A 21683-nucleotide genomic window follows, 5' to 3' on the forward strand; every position below is an offset into this window, starting at 1 on the left:
TGTAAACAATTATTGCATAGAAACACACGGATGAAAACAAATCAATTGTAGTTGGATGAAAAAATTTATTTATATTATTAATTTTAAGAATTAGTACTTGTATGTGAGATGAATGTTCCTCATATGTGTTTATTTTTGTTTTTATAAATGATTTTTATATATGTGTTTAGTAGTTAAAGTAAAAAATTGTGCTTTTTTACTAAGTAAAATACCTAATGCTGTTGGAGATGCTCTAATGGCCTATTTATAGGCTGAAGAGTTAAAGTTGACTTAAACTAGTTCTCATTGTTTGAGTTGGTTTGAGAGTCTAGAGTTGAGTTAGACATGAAGTAGTTCTCCTTGTTGGAGTTAATTTGAAAAGAGTTATCTTTGAGATAAGCTTGAATAGATCTCCTTGCTTGAGTTGAATTGGGATTCCTAGGAACTTGAGTTGGAATTGAGTTCCTATTCTCCTGTAGACTTGGAATAAGACTTCTTTATTCCAACATAGTCCCAACTGGAATATATTTTATATTAATTAATTAAATAATTCTTGCTTATTTAATTAATATCTTATTCTATTAATTAATAGCCCTGGTTATATGTCAAAAGAAAAAAAAAAAAAAAAGAAGCACTTGCTATTTAATTAATATTTTCATGGGCCTATCTTTAGCCATTGGGTTCAGAATTTGATGGGCTTGTAGTGTGAATTTATTTCCAACAACTATCCTATCAAGAAATACACCTTAAAAAGAAAGAAAGCGAAAATGTATGCGACATTTGTTTGAAATTTTACCAAAACCCAATACTCAAAACTTAAAATTATTTTCAAAACCAAAGACAAAACACTTGTCAAAATTTTACAAAGCCTAGTCTTTCTTAAAATTTTTAAATGATTGTAATACTATCTATTGTGTATGGAGGTCTCTATCTATGGATGTATTTTTGATATATATATATATATATATATATATATATATATATAAAATTCTCATTAACATATGAAAAAATATAAATTTTAAAATTCGAGAGTGAAAATGTCTGCAAAGTATTTTTCATATATATTTTTTATCTGAGCAAAAAATGAAGCATATTCTCAATTTCTTGGCGCTAACTGGTGCGCGCTGACACAGACCAGATGTAAAGCAAATACCTTACTCCCCAAGCTAATCTCCTAGAAACATTTTTTTTCTTTCTCTCAACCTATAAAAAGCCCATCGAAACCCCAATCCATTACTCTGCTTCCCTTTCTTTCTAAAACTTCTAAACCCCCTGCATCATCGCTTTCTCAATGGCGAAGCTGAAGATAGCAGGCATATGGGTAGGCGTGCTAGAGGTGGAATTGGAGGAATGGACCGTACCCATGTTGAGAGAAGAGGTAGCAAAGCGATCGAACTGCGGGACCGTGTCGATCAATTTGATATGCGCAGGGAAGGTCTTGAAAGACGGTGATGGGACTGAGAAGCTGACCCACTTGGGCGTTAAGAACAACGCTAAGATTCTTGCCAGTCGGGGCTGCGCTGAGGAGGGCAGGTCCTTGGAGGGGGAGTTGATGGCCGAGGAGGAACGCTCTCGGAGACTCAACCGAGTCAAGTGAGACTTCGAAGTCTTTGTCAATGCTTGGCCTCTTTCAGATTGATTTTTTTTTTTTTTTTAAATTGACTTTTTTACTTGCCAAGAAGAAAAAATAGGGTACTTTTTCATCATGGGTCTTGTTAATTTTGATGAAAGGTTGGGTTTTCTTCATGAGCAACGTGTGTTGTTGAGTCCTTGTGCTTGCTTGGCCTCCGTTTAGATTGCGTTTTTTGATCATTTGCTTTTTAATTTTGATGTAAAAAAATGTTTTTAATGCTCTTTTTTTTTTTTTTTAATGGAAATGTGTTCTATTTGTTGCATTGATGAGAAAGAGAAAATGTTTTCAATTGTGTTTATATAGGTGCTTAACTCACGCACTCTCTCTGTGTCTGTAATTCGTTTTGTTGTTATGGGATTTTGATGAGCAATGTGTCTCATATTTAAATTACTCGGCAAATCAAGTTCTAATTTCAGGATTTCATACAGGTTGAAAAGTTCTCTTGTGGATTGTTAGCTTTGATTGATGAATGGTTTTTGGATAACACTGTGGTTTGGGAGTTGAAATTCTTGAATTGATTGAGAAAATTAGTTGTAGTGCATAACTTTAATATGGTTGTTCTCAATGTAAGTATCAGAAGTTCTCAGTAAACCCATTAAAATTTCAGTGAACTTGGAAGTTCTTTTCCTTTCTTTGTTTTTTTCTTTTTGCATTTTCATCATGTTCCTTTTCGGTTCTGTGGAAACTGTCAAAAGGAATTTATTTATTTATTTATTATTATTATTATTTTTTAATATTCTGTTTAATGTTGTTTTAGTTCAATTTGTAAGAATCTACCACCATAAAGCCTAAATGTTTTATTATGCAGAGTTGAGTGGAAATTATCACTTATGGTCTTTTATTTTTCATAGGATGAAATCCTTTTCACCCCAACCTTTGCTCAGCGACCGAACATACCAATCATATGGTTTAAGTTCATGTTGTCCTACATTTAAGACTGCATACTCCTATTTGATATGGTTTGCCAAGTGGTACCCTTAGTCAATAGGTGGGCTGTTCCTCCATATCTTAATAGGCCTCTGAGTTGCAGCACAATTAAGTACGCTTGGATTAAGCCTAGTGCAATAGCATGTTTAACATGAATCCAGTGACTGTGGAAGCAGTAATTGGGTATTATTTCTTAAGATGTTATCACACGCCCACCAATATAATGCCTATGGAAAACATCAGAAAAGCTGATTAAGTAACCATTCTAGTGCGCATTTAATTAGCTGGAGTATCAACAATCTTGGACATTGTTGGTTTGTCCAATCATCTTACTTCGTTTCTTTCACCTCTCAATGAGACAGCTATTCATAGACCTGCATGATCTGCCACATGATAATTACATCGTATGTTTTAGATGTTATATTGGTGGGCTCATATAGTGTTGATTTTGCATAGCTGATAATGTTGATGGACAAAGGAAAGGGAGCCTTTTGTTTTTCATTGTACTGCTTTGCTCGTGACTTTGTTTCTTTCTAACTTGTTAGAATCTCTATCACAACAGGGCAGCTGCCACTGTGATGGCCAAAAGGCATGCTGATGGTTCATTGCCAGTTGAAGACTTTAATATAGAAGTTGAAGATCAAAGTGGAAAGATAGTACAATTGGGATCTGAAACTGATCAGCGGTATGATAAATAATTGATTTTTTCTCTTATGTTTTGAAAGTGCAGTTAGATGTCAGCAAGGAATTCCTTTATTGGGAGATTTGAGGATCTATGATCCCATTCTCAATCATGAAGATTTCAACTTTTATGTTGCAGGGCAGTGATGATGGGCCTGATGCTTCATGCAAATGCAAAACAACTAATTAGGAGGGAGAATTACAAAGATGCATTAGAAGTGCTTACCATGGGAGAGGTCAGTGGCGGTTGAATATTTGTAAATGGTTAATGCATTTCAATTAGTTGTATAATAGATTTTTTTCATATCATAGAATCTTGCTATGTTTAATCAAATCAATCTGATATGCTTTCCATGATTTTGAATTTACAGTTAACCTCCCCCCCACCCAAAAAAAAAAAATGTCGAGTTCATGTGTTTCTTGAGATCCATGTCAAAAGGAAATAATCAAATGCAATTTTTAAGTACTCCAGTTTATATGTTTACAGCTTTAAAGTTGAAGTAAGGATTTTTTTTCTGTAATCAGTTAATTTTATTTTTTAAGTAATCACATAGTGTCTCGTATACCATCCCAATCACTACAACTCCCCCTATTTTTGTTGTCTTAATCTTGCTTAGATGACTACGTATACCATCCTAATCACTACAACTCCCCCTATTTTTGTTGTCTTAATCTTGCTTAGATGACTAATTTTTAATCTTACATTAGCCACTTTTTGTTTTGCTAGCATGGAAATTTGGTTGTGGTAATGACCAGTAAATAGTTTCCCTGTGAATAATTCCAGTTGGCTTAATCTCTTTCTTGTAGGAGGCTTTCTCTCTTTGCAATCCGAAGGTTATTGAGGTGAGTCAGCTGTTCTTTCTTTACATATATGGTCCATTGATAGGATTAGATGTCTGATGACTAACCACTTTGAGAGCAATTTCATGCATAGTGGGTGTCCTTTGACATTTGATTGAAACAGCTGAAATTCAATCTGAGTTCCTACCTTGTAATGGACACCATTTGGCTGAGCTTCTTGTGGAACCAGCATTTCGGGATGAAAATTGCTGGTGACCATGAGACATAAAGTTGCTTCTAGAATTTCACTAAACATGATCTTAAGTTACTCTGAGCTTCTGAGAATTTGAAAATAATAATAATAATAATTAAATTAAATTAAAGCTACTTAAGTAAACCTTGACATGGAGAATTTTATGTGGATTCTGTAAATGTAACTTTAATGATTTCATCATCTTGACATTTAACTCTGTCAATAACATTTCAGTTTCTTTCTGGTTATATGTTATCATCTACTTTTTATTGATGTCTTGTTTCCTTTAACCTGATTGACAATGTCCCCCAATACTGCAATAACATGTCAGTTTCTTTCTGGTTATATTTTATCGTTTGCTTTTTATTGATGTCTTGTTTCCTTTCAGCTGATTGACAATGTCCCAATACTGCAAATAGACATGGTGTGGTGCTATTTCATGCTTCGAGACATCACAAGGCTCTCGGTGGCAGGAACACGCTTGGAAAAGGCTAGAGAAGGAATTGAACGTGCTCATGGGAAGGACTCCTCCCGTGTCAGACTCCTCCAATCAGGTCGCCATCCAGAGCTTGCAATGTGAGTATTCATATGTATGTTTTTTTCTGTATATTCTTGGCCGGTCATAGGATATTCTTAGATATGCTGTGCGAAGCTAATTTATTTTGAATTCCTGTTTATATAGACATTTAAGACTGGAGCTGCTGGAAGGGGTGGTTGCATATCACAGTGGTCAGTTTGATAAATCGAGGAATGCATTGACCTCAGCCCAAGCAAAGTACTTCAAGGTTAGTTGAATACCTTACATGTTCTGAGGAATACTGGTATTCAAAACAAGAGTGACTGAGAGAGATGCTGAAGAAAAAGTGGGCATACCAAACAGAGGTCGAGTATCGAACAGTTTGCTCTGCTCCCCTGGGTTTTTATGGTCTCCTAGATTTCACCAATGGATTTGTAATAAATCAAATGTTCTCTGTATGTCCAACTTACCATATGCATATTACTTATAATTTGTATAGAAAAAGTTATAAACTTTTATTTTCATTTAAAAAAGAGTATTAATATAAAATTTTATAACTAGCTATAGATATTGCATTTTCTTTATCTGGATCAATATTAAATTACTTTTTGGTTATTGCCTAAGCTGTTCATTTTCTTTACTTCCCTGCCCCCTCCCCCACAAAACTAATATCTTCACCTTTTTCACTAACTATCCAAGTAATGTACCTTCTCTACAAGTTCCTTCCATCTCAATTCCTATCTTCTATTGTTGATTGCAGCTACAGGTGCCAGATGAAGCCTTATCACTTGTAATGAGCATGGGCTTTAAAGAACGTGATGCTAAGAGGGCTTTGCGAATGAGCAATCAAGATGTTGGGAGTGCTATTGATTTTCTTGTTGAGGAGAAGGCAAAGAGAGCGCTGAAAATGGAGGAGGATATTAGGCGAAGAAGTGATATCATGTGGGTGTGACTTGATAAAATTTAATTATGGTACATTTTGTATTTTTCCAGTCAGTAGTGTTGACTGGCCCCAAAGTTTTGCAGGGAGCAAAAAAAGTATGGGATGACACCATCAAAGAAAGCTGTGGATCTTAAGATATTGAATGAATTGGTGTCCTTGGGGTAAGCATGCCAACCAATATGAATTTTTAGGGCTTGTGGTATACTATTCAGGAACTTTGTATCTAGTTCTATAACATTCTTTATGTCTGAATTTTTATCTTTGAAAAGTGTAAACTTTAAATAGCTTGTTGCTGCCTTTGATTTTGAGGGAACTGTAATATTAAACTGAAGCTTCAGTGTGATGATGCCTACTGTCCATGACCATATATGCACATTGCATGAACCCCCATCTAGTTACTAATTAAGCTATGAATTGCTTAAATTGGCAGGTTTGAAAAGGAGCTCGCCGCTGAAGCCCTTCGAAGAAATGAGAATGACTTTCAGAAGGCGTTGGATGATTTGACAAATCCAGAAGCTAATTCTGCCATACAGGTCACCTCACATTTCCAATGAAATAGATTTGGTTTTAATGTATTTCATACATCTATCAGTACCAACTTTCTCTACCCGCAGGTTGATATTGAGTCAAGGAAAAGGAAAAGACAGCAAAAAGCATCAGAAGCTGCAATTGTACAGCTTGTAGGAATGGGTTTTGACAGATCAAGAGGTAACTAATTGAATGAAAAAATATTGCAGTATCACTTACGGTAGTCCTTTTATGTCCATCTTTGTCATTTATTTTACCCTTGTTTCAAGAAGACCTGTTCCTTTGGGTGGTAAAGTCACCAAACCTTCTCATTGATTTCCCTTTTACTGATTCTTCTTACTCCAAGAGTGTATATTCTTGAGGAATTGAAAAATGAGTAGAAAACTCTGGCAATTCCCACCGAATCTATTCTTCAACATTTTGATCTGATATAGGGTTGTAGGGCATCTGAGAGAGACATAACTAGTATCAGAAAAGCTTCGATTGATTTTCTGCATCTCAAACCTCTACCACTTTATCGCAACTAACAGGACTCTGTGGTTTCTTGTGTGCAGTGGTTTCTGCTCTTCAGGCTGGTGGCACTATAGAGCAAGCAATGAATCTGCTTCTCTCACAACCACCCGAGTTTGCTGCTAACAACAATTCAGAATCTGAGCCAAACCCAGGGATTTCTGCTGATTACAGTGCCAATTCTTCCATTCCAATGCTTTCTGATGCTTCTAGCAGCATCGACGGTGTTGAAGGAGCATCAACTTCCATTGAAGTAGAAGATCGGGACGCAGAGATGGAAGATGAACTTGCTGGAGAACTAGCAAAAGGGGATGCTTTAACAGACTATGACATCGAAGTTGTAAAGGAAGGTGAAGCCGTAACTGAGTACTTGGCTCTGCTGGAGTCAGCAGGCAAATAGTGTGAGAAGTTGACTTTAGGTGATACTTCATACTAGATATATGTGAATAGTAGGATGGTATATATATGTAACGGAGCTGCTTAATAAATAGATGTATGAAGTTCACTCATGGTGATGGAATGGGCATTTCACTATAGAGTTGACAAACACTTCTAATTGGCATATTACAGAATATCTATCATATTTCCTGTCACAAGGGTTTGTATTTTATCCTGATGTAGCTTTCTCTTTCTCTTTTTCTTTTTTGGGTGAGAAATGGGATGTTTGTTCAAAATGGCAAGATTTGGTGGCTACTCCCATTGGTCTTAGCTCCCAAATTGTGAATAAAATGGTGATTTATACTCTGTAGGGAGCATTAATGGCCAGCCGAAAATATCTAAGAGAGGGATTAGTCAAGGTTGAGCTGGGATTTAGCCTATTGTTGTGTTCCATGTCACCTTTGATGATAGCTTTCTCCAAAGATTCAAAGAAAAATGCTAGTTACATTTGTGTTATAATTCCAAAATTACTAGTTAATTTGAAAATTTTTTGAAATTACTTAACATTCATGAATGTCTTTCTATAAATTACTCACTCAATGTAGACAACTCATCTTCTCAATATAGATTCAGAGTGTTACATATAATATCCATTTAATTGGCGAGATGTAACCCAAAAAAAAAAAGATCAACCATGTAAAAAATTATATATATATATATATATATATAAAAAAAAAAATTAATGTAATATATATAATTGTTTGGGTTGGATATATCAGTTTTACCAACATCTTAAACCTGAAAATTGACTTAACCTAATTAGAATTACATTCTTCTTCATCTAGGGCGGATGATTTGTTACACAACCTGTGAGCCCGATACAAAATTAGCAGACTAGAAAGTAAAATAGAATTAGAGTTAAAACAGTTGACCCGATTATACACGATTAATAAACGGGCCAATTTCGAGTCAACTCACTTAACTCGCGAATAACCCTCATAACCCGTATAAATTGATTTATTTATTTTTTATCATAAAAAAATTTATAACCCTAAGACAAAATAGTACCCTTGGTCTCTTCCCTAATTGGAAATATATAACTTTGATAGTGTAGTTCATTTTCTTAATAATTGGAAATTATTGTGTCAATATCTTGGTATAAAATGACATTTCATGCTCAATGATTGAGAATTTTTTTAATTAACTGAGTTATGCAGATCGGGTTAGGTGAACCTAACATGGTCTATTTAGTAAATAGGTTACGCAAATTAAATCGAGTCACCCGTCTATTTAAATAAATCGTGTCATAGTTGAAAGGACTAACCCGTTTAATTAAAAATATCAAATTCAAGTTAACTCATATAATTTTAAATTAATATATCAACACAACCCGAACTTAATACGCAACACGAATTGCTAACCCTACTTCCTTCGTAGCAATAGATGGTGAAGTTTACACAAACTCCATCAATTTCAATTAGAATTGTCAGGTCAACCGATTTGGGCCAACCCAATGATTAGCCTAACGAATGCTGGAATAATTACTAAAGAAAGTCTTATTCCTTAGGATCGATATATATATAAGGAAGTATCGTAATATGTGCAGGACTTCAATTTCTCAGAAATTGTTGAGAGGGATAGAGGATAATCTTCTTGGAGAGCTATCGACAGGGATGATGAACTCAAACAAAAACTTGTAAGGGATCAATTTTATATCTATCTTCTGACAGGAAAAGCAAAAAAAAAAAAGGATTATCTATCTATTGCATTGGTGGGCAAATGAAATAGATAAACAGTTATATGTCACTCTTGTTTAATTCATATTGACAAACTCTCTACTTAACAGTTATATGTCACTCTTCCGAATCATAAATAGATGGACCTTCATTGTCCGTGACTAATATGATCTTCTGTTCTTTGGATTCTTCCTCCACTTTTGTTTGCTTATAATCTTTGGGAAGCACATTACAGTTAATGGTGTGCCACACTGGTCTCTCTTCTTGGAACAATCTGCCAGATCAAAGGTGGTCATCAGACCTAGCATGTAATGCAATGCCATTACACAAAACACATGCAGGAATAACACACATTGAGCACCATACAATGGCATGCTTCCATCAGTAACAAAAGCAATTCCTTTTTTCCATCGGTAACAAAAGCAATTCCTTTTTTTTCCAGCACATCAGGGACCAAGATTCTCTCAATTTCATTTGAAATGAGTACAAATGGAAAGTACCAATTTCATGGTCAAGATTTAAAGTATGTGCATTTAACGTTGTACATAATCTCACATTAATTAAACTTCTTAAAATACAGGCCAATATTAACATCATGAACCCCGTTAGATGCATGAACTTTAAATCCTAACAATGAAATGAATAGTATCCAATTCATTATAAATGGAGACAATCCTATTCCACACATCAGGTAGAGAGAGAGAGAGAGAGAAGAGACTTACGGGTGGTTGCAAAGCATTGGGCATTGAACCGTAAGCGCATATTTGCAAGTGGACAGCTCTGTAATAGAACTAATCATAGTTCTGGGCTCAGAGCATACAAATCTCACCTGCGAATGAAAACAAGAAAAGAATGGACATGAGAGAGATGGGAATTGAAAACCACTAGATTTTCAATTATTTCATACCTCTGTCTGTCGTGGCTCATTTGTAAGATCACATATGGTTCCATTGGTATACTGATGAGCATGATACCTATATGAACAGTTCAATATGATAATTGTATCTTTTCTTGACCCAAGTCTTTCCCAATTAAAGACAATTTTTCCTCCTCTGTTTTAATGAAATCATACCTTTGAGATGCATCCTTTGAGCGAGGATCTTCCAGTGTAGAAATTTCAGATATATTCTGGTTGAAAGCAGCTGTAGCCTCTGCATCATACTGACCTAAGACAAACTCCTGAACCACCTGTAACAGGAGAAAAAGTTATCAGATTAGCACATGATTCTAAAAAATTTCAGGTCTTTAAAACTCTTAAAACAATTCCAATAAGGGTAGCCACAACAAGAATGAAATTTACAACTAGCTGCTGCTTGCTACTACTGCCATTGCTAATAAACAAAACTAAACCAAAAAAAAAGAAAAAAAAAAGGGGAATATAGGAGAAGATGACCTTAAAGCCACTTCAGGAATACCTTTTCATCCTCCACATGAACCTGAACTAACTTCTTCTGATAGCAAAATTCATATGACCACCAACCTTCTTGCTGCATAAAGGATTTGGTAACGTAGAAATTTTATAAAAGATGAAGTATTATTTCAACCATGGCAGAGAATTAAGACAGTTTTGGGGTCACAGATCGAACTCTTATAAGGCATCGGTCCTTCAGTACTTCAAGCAGCTCATCTGGTGTCTTCATTTTAATTCGCTTCTCAGTTTCCACAACCATGCTGCTTATATTGTGCTGAGTAACTGGCTTTCCACTCTTAGCTTTCTCAACCTTAGGCAAAAAGCATAAAAAATTCTCTCCATTTTTATCAGGCATAATCACGGACTCCTGGTCATCATCCTGCCAGAATTCAGGAAAAAGAAAAAGAAAAAAAGAGACCCAATTATTAGATAACACTATCACTGGATGTACCCTCTCTTCTGCAGTTCACATAAATATAATAAATTTCATAAACACACAGAACTAGGAAGGAAACCAAATATGGATTATAACTTAATAAGTGAATCAAAAATGTGATCCCGAAACTCACCAAGGCCTTATGCAAGGTCTAGAATCTTGTCAAACAGAACTTGACAAAATAATGATGACTAATAAAAACCCAGGCAGTAAATAATTGCAAAGACAAGGCACCTCCACCCATTTGCAATGTGTTAAGCACCTAAAAGTGCAACTGTGGCTTGCTGTTTAAATCCTACTCTTGCACAAGGGAACCGAGACATAATTTACTCAGTGAAACAAAAATGTGATCCCATAACTATGGGAGGTCCAGAGTCTTATATAGAGGAACAAGACAGAATGACTATGACTAATAAAAAAGCCAGGCAAAGCACTTCCATCCATTTGCAATAAGGTTAAGCACTTAAAAGTGTATTATGGCTTGCTGTTTAAATCCTGCTCTTGCACAAGCGAACTGAACCACCTTTCTTTCCTGTCTCTCAAATATTTTGTCTCCTAGTAGTGGCAAAAAGGCACTAATTGCAAAAGAACTTGTGCTAATATGAACTTTTACGCTGGAATAAATTAGAAGAAATAATGTCCAACTTCTAAGAGGTAACACGGTACATGCCAATTACATCGTTCCCCCCCGCCCCCCACAAAAAAAAAAAAAAAAAAAGATCTCCAAAGAAGACCATAAACCCAAATTTGCCTCAAAAATAAAAAAAAAGAAAAAAATAATAATAATCTTTAAAAACCATAGCACTTGAAGGACCCATTGAACATGTAATTATATCTGTAGGTAAGAGTACCCATTAGCATAACTGCTAGGCCAAACGGCAAATACATGTAAGAGATTCTAAACTACTTACAGGGTGAAAAGGTGAATCTTCTGGATGGAATTCAATCTTGTACTTTGGTTCGCGAAAGCTGTGACCAAATGTGCCTGTTGACCAAAAGGTACAGTAATACAGAAAAGAACATAAACTTGCAGCACCAAAAATGAATACAAAAAACAAGACTTTCTGATTATAGTAATAACAGAGACAAGAATATGTGGTTGGTAAGCACAATCCCCATACGAACTCACCACACGGGAAAGAAAAAACATATAACAATGTAACCAATACACCCCACACAGGGGCGGACCCACGTTAAGGGTTGGGGGGGCGACCGCCCCTGCAAATTTTTTTAAGACTTCTACTGTTAAGGGGTTTTGAATGAATAGTTCCCCTAATTGTTAATATTTGTCCCCCCAATCCTACGGTATTCGTCCCCCCTGTCCTAAGTGTAGAACCATCCTCACGTCTGGAGTTGGAGGAAAGGAGTTTTTAGAGATGGACTAGTGAGCGGCTATGTCATTTGAAATGGGTTGCTACAGACTTGTAGAAGAAAGGAGAAGATGGGCTCGAGATAACGTATGTGAAGGAGTGCATATCCTTATGCTCAGGTGTCGAAATGGTGGAATTCTCGAGAAGAAGTGGAAAGCTGGCACCCACTTATGAAGATTGTGTTTCATATGTGTTGGTTATGCGTTTTGGTTAGGTGTATTGTTAAATGTTAAGCTATGCGTTTTGGTTTGGTGTATTGTTAGATGTTAAGCTGTGCGTTTCATGGTAACGCAAGGTTTTAAGTTGTGGTATATTTGATATCATGGCTTCCATACTTAAGGCCAGGTTTGATGCTCCCCCTTATAATTCTTTTAAAATTAATATTTTATCTTTTTTTTTAAAAAAAAAAATTTCGTCCCCCCTCGTCTCAATTCCTAGTTCCGCCCCTAACCCCACATGAATCTGTAGGCCCTTAAACCGATCAGGATTGCAACTGCCTCTTCAACACATAGTCAGCATCTACAATGGCCTCAATACAGCTGAATCACTCCATAATGTTCCCAACTAGTCCTTTTGCCAGATCATATTTTGATCCTGGATAGTTTAATCATCTCTACAACACCTTGTCATTCTAGTTGAACTTTCTATGATTTTAACCCTTGGAGTTAATAAGCATGAATAAGCAGAAGCCTTGTCTTCATAACTGGGACTTCATTGTGAATCAGCCTATGATCCATCAATTATGCCAGCTCTCAGCTTGAAACTCAAGCAGCTACTGATTGATGCTCAATTCATACCAAGTCGATTAGCGTCACATGGGATCATCAATAAAACTTGGCCTTTTCAGTAGACCATTCAAACACTAAGCAAATTTGCAATCCCCTTGGAGCTGTAAAGACATCATACTAGTTTCGTTTAGTCACTAGGTCAGTAACATAAACAACAAGAGCATTATAGCTAAACCTAAAGCCCTAGAATGAAGAAGGCCTCAAACTAGGCAATCTATGGCGCCATCATTCTCCATTCCGTCACAGAGCCCATTATAATTAGAAGACTTTCAATCTAGTCTACATGAAGCGTCTGAATCTCATAGATTTTTTTTTTTTTTAAAAAAAAAAAATTAGTATAATATAAAGCCAGTATAAATGGAAATGTTTGATATTATATCCCCAAAATTTGATCCTCCAACCTGAAGATATAGCAGGTGCTTCACTAAGCCCCACGAACCGTTAAAAACCTGAGAACCTATTAACCATTCAAAACCTGACACTAGCCACAGACCCACAAAACTATTAAACCTTAAAAACATGAGATTAAGTTCCAGATAAGTCCCACGAACCAAGTTCCTCTTGAGCCCAGTTTCCGCAGAAGCAACTAAAAACCCATCAAACTCTATCAAATAAAAAGAATTTGAAGCTAATGGATGCAAAACCAATCAAAAATTTCAGAAATAATAGTGAAAAAGACATGAAATTTGAATCAAAAGAAATGTGAAATTAAAAGGGTTTTGAGAAGAGGGGTATACCTACGTGACCAGAGAAGATCTGATCGGCCAACACACGGTGACACAGAGCATACGATAGTAAGATCAGCCACAACACCTTCATCTTTTTTCCTTTTTCTTTTTTTTTTTTTTTTTTTATCTCTTACTCACAAATTAATCTAATTTAAACCCCGGAGAAGAAGAAAACAACTTCATAGCCTTCTCCAAGGAGCGCTGCCCTTGGGTCTGGGGAGACCTACTAAAGTACCTCCACGCAGAGTCACCAATCAGTATCCGCCACGTCATTGAAATCCTATGACGTGTTGGTCACAAAGCTGCTCACCAAGCAGCATCACACGGGATCAGGATCCTCCATGCGTATTAAATAGGGGAAAATATATTTTAGTGATTTTTAATTTGACCTTTAATATTTTAATTTTTAAAATACACTTTCTAAATTTGTAAATTTTTTTTCATTTCGATCAATATTATCCCAAAATTTTCATATTATCTCTAATTTTTTATTTTTATAAAAAAAATTTCAAGGTGGCTACGTCTGGCCATTTTTGCACCCCAACATTTTTTTTTTTTTAAAAAAAAAAAATTATGGGCAATATGAAAATTTTGGAATAAAATTGGTCGAATTGAAAAAATTTTGCAAGTTTGGAAGGATAAATTGTAAAAATTAAAACATTAGAGGTCAAATTAAAAATCGCCCCAAAATTTAGAGGATAAAATGTAATTTTCTTTAGAAAATATGAGAATTTCATATTTGTCAAATTCTCATCATCCATGAAATCTAATGATTTATGCAACTGCCAACTGTTTTTATTTTAACCAGCCAGCCAGTTGCTTTCAATTACGTTTTGTTTTCCCTCCAAAAACAAAAAACTCTCTTCTTCCTCAAGCTTCTTCTTCACGCTTTCTCATCCCTCCATGAAAGCTTCTTCCTCCTCACACCGGAAAAAAGGTTTCTTCTTATTAGCGTTGGATTTCTGCCGCCAAACAAACAAAAGAAAGCTCCAAAGGACCAAAACAATGTAAGTACTCTTAGAATTTATTTTCTCATACGGTCTGGGGTGGAGGGAGATTTCTCCCAAAAATTTTCCTTCATCCTGGATATATTGATCGGTGATTTTCTGGATTGTTTTGGGTTAAACGTACATTTAAAACTTCTGAATAATCTCTTTAATTTTGGAAGAAAGTTTGTAAGACGTATAACAAGATCCAAGACTCGTTACTCGTATAACAAAAGACAAACATGTTACTCGTTACTCATATAACAAGATCCAAGTTTGGATTGAAATTCGGACATAACCCTCCGGCTGTAACAAAACCCAGACGCCAAATCTTGCATAAAACGAAAATATAAGGGGAGACACTAAGAATAAGAAAGAGGGCAAAACAGGCTCTGAAATGGAAGACAAAAGAGAGGTGAGATGGAAGCTTGATTCTGCAAACTTATTAATAAATAAAATATTTTAGTATTTTCTTTTTCATTTGATAAATTAACTTTAATTTTGAAATATGTTGTTTTGATGGGTTGGTGTTGTGCTTAGGACATTTTTGGTGTTGAATATTATATTGCTTTTGTATTTATTGTATATTTGATATAATAGACGAATTATTTGCTTCGTATATAAACATGCTATTGCAAGTAGATTAGGCTTTCTATTTTTTGCAAGTAGATTATTCAATTGCTCACTTATGGTCTTGCATATTGCAAACCCTATACTATGTGCTTCTATTGGTGTGAATACCTTAATTATATTTCTAATTCATTGATTTGTGTTGCTTTTCATAGGGGGATTGCAGTGGCAAAGAAGATGTTGTAGTATGATTTTCTTAGAATTGATGTTGTATTTGCAAACTATCCGTTGAGCTTGTCAAAGCGTTTGCTTGCAAAAGTAATTCAATTACTTCAGATCCACCTAACTTGTTGCTCTATAATGCAATAATTTTGGATCATGAGTATGCATAGAATGTATGGTAATTTTAGATATATAAATGAGTTGAATTATGACGAGATTGATAGACCATTGACCAAATCCAATTTGTGAAGGAATACTAAGCTCTGTGAGATAATTCTAAATATTAGTGCTGATAATTTTATCATTGTGTAAGTGTGTTTGAATTGGATTTGAATATGAAATTATGCCAATTTTATATTTCATTCTATTCTGCTGTTTGATTTTATGACATCAATATCAAAAGCAAAATTAAAATACTTTGAGGTTGAATGATTTCTATTGAAATTACAACTGGAAATTATTTCTATTGTTAAGCTACCTCCTAATCCAACTAGTGCAACAGTTGATGAAGTCCAAGATCAAAACAAAGCAGCACAAGTTTGGAGTTCAAACAAAGCAGATAATGTCGAAGAGGTTGCTGTTGATAACTATGATGTTATTCAAACCCGAGATCAAATTGTTATATCAGATGATGATAGGGTACGAAGGGATTCAAGTTCAAATACTACATTACAAAACAATTGAATTCAAAATGTTGTTGTTTATCTTCTCGTGAACTTTATAGATTAGACACTTTGAATAGGTAATCGTGTATTGTAACTTATCTCAAACTCTCAACTGTAAATGTTATAAATTGATCAATTCAAAACATGGTTTGATCATCTTGATCAACCAATTCATCACTTAAATGTCATGTTATAAATAATGAATCTTCAAGAATTGTGACGTCAATATCTTGATCCATTATGAATTGATCACCGTATGTGATATGAAATCCACTTTTTTTTGGTCCACCAAAAGAGAAATTTACACTTTCATTAACACATATCTACTAGCAAGCAAATGTGTGGAATTTGACTCTCCACTGGATCTAATACCAATAAGTTTTCCAAGAAAAGAAAAATGTAAAATAAAGGAAGCAAAATTTGACGAGGTACTACTTATGAAAATGGTATATTTCATAAAATCCACTTTGTAATTGTTTGCTCGATAGTTACATGCCCAATCCTTAACTTCAATAGTCTCTCCATATCTACTATATGGGATATAATGCCAAAAATATAAAAAGACAGCTCTAAAATAACTACTGAATCTGAATTGATGATCCAGTTAAAGATGTCATGACAATATGACATGTATAATTGCCTTTGGCTGTTATTAGTAGAAACATTGAAACCGAGAGCTATTTCAACAATGTCATCCCACATTAAAGTAGAACTCTCATTCAAAACACTACACTACTAATTTAGCTTTAGGAGAATTGAAAATCCAAGGAAACAAAATAGGCAAATAAGCATGCAATTTTCAAAACAATACTATATGTCGGTCAGCATTTTTGACAAACATCTTACCCACAAATCCAAAGCACAACTAGCCACAATGGCAACTTTGTCACTTTCCTCACCCAACTGTTCCCTCTTTTCATCTGCTGCTACCACCACCCAATTCCATCACAATTTTTTTAATGTAAGCAAGAATAGGCAGGAGGAAATTAAATAATCAGGTACATTCCTACAAGAAATTCTCTGCCACTTTGTTTGCATTAAAGAAGTTTTCATTGAGCAATTGACATAGTTGTCAAACTTTCAATTATCATTCCTAAAGTAGTCATTGGAAAATCAGTGAAGATTTTGCAACCAAAATTTTCTGAACAAAGAAAGCACTACAATCAACTACACCAAAAACAACCACAAACGAAAAGACGAACATCAAAATTCTATGCAAATTCTTCTCCCAACCATCAGCAACACAACAAATAAAATGAGAGATCCTTTGACAAATCAACACAATAAGTCAATAACCCACTAAATTCCATTTATTTAGAAGTTAAAATAACTTTCTTTTTATGGGATGAAGATGCAGGCCATATATCAACAATTACAATAAAACTCAACCAATCAAACAAGGAGGGAACCAAAAAAAAAAAAAAAAACCCTTTGAACAGTACCAAATCATGAATGAAAAAGGTTCCGGTTATGCCCAAAATTTTCCATATTCCACCTAAACTTGCAAAATTTTCAGGAAATTTAGCTAAATCGCCTAATGGGTGTCTCAAAGGAACTACAAACTTCATGGGTATTTTCGAATTTAAAACAACCATAAACACCATAGTCTATTCTTGAACAAAAATAACTATAAACTTCATGGGGGATCCTTTATACATCCCAATACTGTGATGCAGCAAGCTATTCGGGGGGTGGAGGACTTTCACAGTTTAGAGTCTGCTCAAAGCAGTGTGAGTTCCCCCTCGGGTGCTATTCCGAGTCCTATCTGGAAGGTACCTTCCCCAGGATGGTATAAGGTGAACTAGGATGCAGGGGTTGATGGGAAAACTGGGAGGTTGGGATTAGGGGCAGTTATACAGGACCACCAGGGGAATTTGTGTGCGGCAAAGAGTTTGACACGATCAGGTTACGTGGATCCTATAGCTGCGGAAGCTTGGGCGGCATTGATGGCTATCAACCTGTGCATAGGTGCCGGGATTCAAAAACTTGTGCTGGAGAGTGATGCAAAGGTGCTGGTGGACTCTGTGAACTCTATGGAACCTGATGACAGTAGCCGAGGTCACTTGGTGGCTGACATCCAGAGTGCCTTAGCAGGTTTTGTTTGCTGGAAGCTCTGATTTGCTCCACGTCAGGCTAATAAGGTTGCTCATGTTTTAGCGAAATAGGCGGTAAACGAACAGATGGATATGGTTTGGTGCATTGATCCTCCAGATTGTTTTCGGACTATTCTTGAGGCAGAACGTAATGCTCTGTGTTCTCAGCTATTGACGCAATAAAATCAGCTTTTAATTCAAAAAAAAAAATATTAGAATATATTAAAATATATGATACAGTAGGATATTTTATTGTGTTTATTTTTATTTGATATTGTCTTTATTTTATTCCATGTAAGAGTCTTAATGACTCAGCCTTAAAAAATATTGTAATAGTTTGCCTATTTAAAGGCTATTATGTTATGAATGAAGCAACCAGAAAATTAATCCAAACTTAATGTTTGAAAAGATTTTAGGTTCTTTCAACTAATCTAAAGGGTCTAGGTTCCCTCGAAACCTAACAGTCTATCCTGTTACATGTATGTAAAAGCATTCACGTAACAAACAGAGATGAGGAAGTAAGATTTAACTGTGCGATGAGAGAAAAACAACAACGAGAGGGAGAGAGATACACCTTCATTTTTCTTTGATTCTCCTCATTCTTTCTCTTCTTCCACACTGATTTATCTCTCTTTCTCTCTCTCTCTCTCTCTACATGTAGAACCTCGGACAAGAAAGAGCGAAGACGTGTTTAGCTACCTCATGTGCGAGTGGCGGCGTAGGAGGGGTGAGAGGAGCTATCCATGGGACTACTCATTACCGGCGTGGCATGGGCTGAGGAGGGCTTGGAAAAGCTAGGATTTTTTTTTCCCCATCTTGACGTGAGGAAGAATGGGAGAGGAGAGGCAGCATTCTATGTTTTTAAATTTGAAAGCGTTTGTCTACTTGATTGTGGCGTCCCACATCGCCTGGGTATGGAGATGGGGATGTACTTAATTGTATACTTACACTCTTAATGATAACAACGCGTTTTAAAGTCGTGATGGTCATGCTTCCATCAGAACTCCACAGTTAAGCGTGCTTCTGCAAGAGTAGTACGAGGATGGGTGACCTCTTGGAAAGTCTGGTTTGGGGGAGCCAAAAGCAGACAATATTGTGTATCATTGACATGGGGTGTTATAAATGGTATCAAAGTCATTGACCCCCCTGAGATAGGGTGAGTATGCACAAGCCCGTGAAGGTCACTAGCAGGCACTCGCTGGGATGCCAAGAATGGGCTAATCCCATGAGGGTCGCTAACATGGACGCTGGGTCTTAAGAGGGGGTGATTGTGGCGTCCCACATCACCTGGGTATGGAGATGGGGATGTACTTAAATATATACTTACACTTTTAATGACAATAACACATTTTAAAGTCGTGATAGTCATGATCCCATAAGAACTCCGCAGTTAAGCATGCTTCTGCGAGACTAGTACCAAGATGGGTAACCTCCTAGAAAGTCTGGTTCGGGGGAGCAAAAAACGGACAATATTGTGTGTCATTGGGGTGGGGTGTTACATTGATAACACAATATATAGCTCGCAGTTGCATAAACCATTAGATTTCATGAACAATGAGGATCTGGCAAAAATATGAGATTCTCATATTTTCTATAATATGAGGGGATCCAGATCCGCATCACACCACCAACGTTACATAGGAGTGAAAACCGCACTAACCGCTAATCGCTTTTGAAGGTGGTTAGCGGTTCTAGGTTTTGAAAAAATCGCTAACCATCTTTATGTATATTATATAATATATATATTATATCTATCTATAAAAATACATGAAATGACATCGTTTTGTGTTTAAATATATAAATATATAGAAATGATGTCGTATGTAGCAGTGTATTATCATATTACCATAAAACGACGTCATTTTGGGTGTTTTTTTTTTTAAAAAATTGATTTTTTTAATTTTTTTTCTTTAAAATGCAATTAGCGGTAATTAAGGTTATGAACCGCTAACTAGGCGGTTAACAGAGACCGTTAGTAAATTTTACTAACCGCCTAAGTGGTTACGATTAGCGTTTTAGCCCATAACCGCTAATCGTAGTCGTCTTTTCACCCCTAGTCAAGGCTACATTTCTTCCCTTTTATTTTATTTTTTTAGGACATATTCTATTTAGTACATTATTAAATGATTGACTATCATCAAATTTTTTAGCAGTGAAATTAGTTTTAACCAGTACATATAAAAATATGAGAAAATTACAGTTTACCCCTCTAAAGTTGACAGAGTTTTTCAATTCGAACACCAAAGTTTCAATTTTTGTAATCCACCCCCCTAAAGTTTCAAATTTTTGCAATTTGACCAATTGTATCCAAAACTTCTCATATTGTCCCTAATTTTTACTTTTTTTTTTTTTATAAAAATTTTTTAAAAAAAATTCGGGGTGGCCGTAGCCATCCCTTTAGCCATCTGGCCATTTTTGCACCCAATTTTTTTTTTTTTTTTTTCATAAAAAATAAAAATTAGGAACAATATGGGAATTTTGAGATAATATTGGTTGAATTGGAACTTTGTGGGGGTGGATTACAAAAATTGAAACTTTGGTGTTCGAATTGAAAAACGCTGTCAACTTTGGGGGGGTAAACTGTAATTTTCCCTAAAAATATAATAATAACAATAATAATTGGAATAGAAGCTTAAATTCTCCACTAGCCCAATAACCAGCCAACCTAAGATCCAAATAGCTCAAGCGTAGCTTTCTGAGAAAAAAAGAAAAGAAGGAAAAAACTTACTCAACTTTCAGAGCTCCTCTAGAACCTGTGTTCTCCCTATTTTCCCCAACTCCTAGCTTCTTCCTCCCTTATTTCTTCCTCCACTTTTCTGTTATGGATATCTCAACCTCAGAACTTGACTCTCTCATTGCTCAAACAACATCTTTAACTTGGGAGAATCCTTCCTCTCAACTTGAAACACTCTCTCCTGAACTAGTAGCTTTTTCCTCCCTATTTTCCCCAACTCCTAGCTTCTTCCTCCCTTATTTCTTCCTCCACTTTTCTGTTATGAATATCTCAACCTCAGAACTTGACTCTCTCATTGCTCAAACAACATCTTTAACTTGGGAGAATCCTTCCTCTCAACTTGAAACACTCTCTCCTGAACTAGTAAGTGAAGAATTTCTTCCATTAGTAGGGCATGTAATCTCCCAAAAAACTCACAATAACCAATTTGTGAATGTTGCCCTTATCAGAGCTTGGTCTTGTGCCAATCCCTTCTCTTTTGCTGTTCTTGGCCCAAACACTTTCCTATTCAAATTCTCCAAGCAGGAACATATAACTTGTATTCTTAAACAGATTACATGGAATGTCAATGGTTCTTTACTAGCCCTACAAAAATGGTCCCCCCACAGCCACTTTGGGAGAGCTTTCAATCAAAGATGTTCCCTTCTAGATTCAAGTGCATGGCCTTCCTTTGCGAAACATAACCATCAAAAATGCCATTGCCATTGGTAAAGGATTAGGACACTTGGTGAGGGTAGATGATGCCAGTGGTGAGTAGGGGGTGGGCAAATTAACTGGCTACCGATTATTGAATTTAACCAAACCGATATTAATCA

The 21683-nt window shown here is 35.7% G+C and overlaps 2 protein-coding genes across 2 annotated transcripts; one reads left to right on the plus strand and one right to left on the minus strand.

Annotated features, from left to right (window-relative positions):
* Positions 1-1088: 1088 nt before the first annotated feature.
* Positions 1089-7361, plus strand: LOC132165479 (uncharacterized). The gene is made up of 11 exons (XM_059576064.1): positions 1089-1572; positions 3102-3224; positions 3360-3456; positions 4028-4063; positions 4642-4829; positions 4936-5038; positions 5531-5712; positions 5797-5874; positions 6144-6246; positions 6328-6421; positions 6796-7361. Exons 1-11 carry the CDS (start codon positions 1271-1273, stop codon positions 7149-7151), a joined length of 1662 nt encoding a protein of 553 aa, XP_059432047.1. The 5' UTR covers positions 1089-1270; the 3' UTR covers positions 7152-7361.
* Positions 7362-8867: 1506 nt separating this feature from the next.
* Positions 8868-13779, minus strand: LOC132164919 (protein OS-9 homolog). Its single transcript, XM_059575438.1, has 8 exons — positions 13608-13779; positions 11624-11697; positions 10452-10655; positions 10281-10352; positions 9938-10053; positions 9773-9839; positions 9588-9694; positions 8868-9139 (listed from the first exon to the last, which is right to left on the minus strand). The coding sequence occupies exons 1-8, from the start codon at positions 13687-13689 to the stop codon at positions 8983-8985; spliced, it is 879 nt and encodes a 292-aa protein (XP_059431421.1). The 5' UTR covers positions 13690-13779; the 3' UTR covers positions 8868-8982.
* Positions 13780-21683: the final 7904 nt, after the last annotated feature.

The sequence above is a fragment of the Corylus avellana genome, chromosome ca11, assembly GCF_901000735.1.
Source record: "Corylus avellana chromosome ca11, CavTom2PMs-1.0".
Taxonomy (NCBI): domain Eukaryota; kingdom Viridiplantae; phylum Streptophyta; class Magnoliopsida; order Fagales; family Betulaceae; genus Corylus; species Corylus avellana.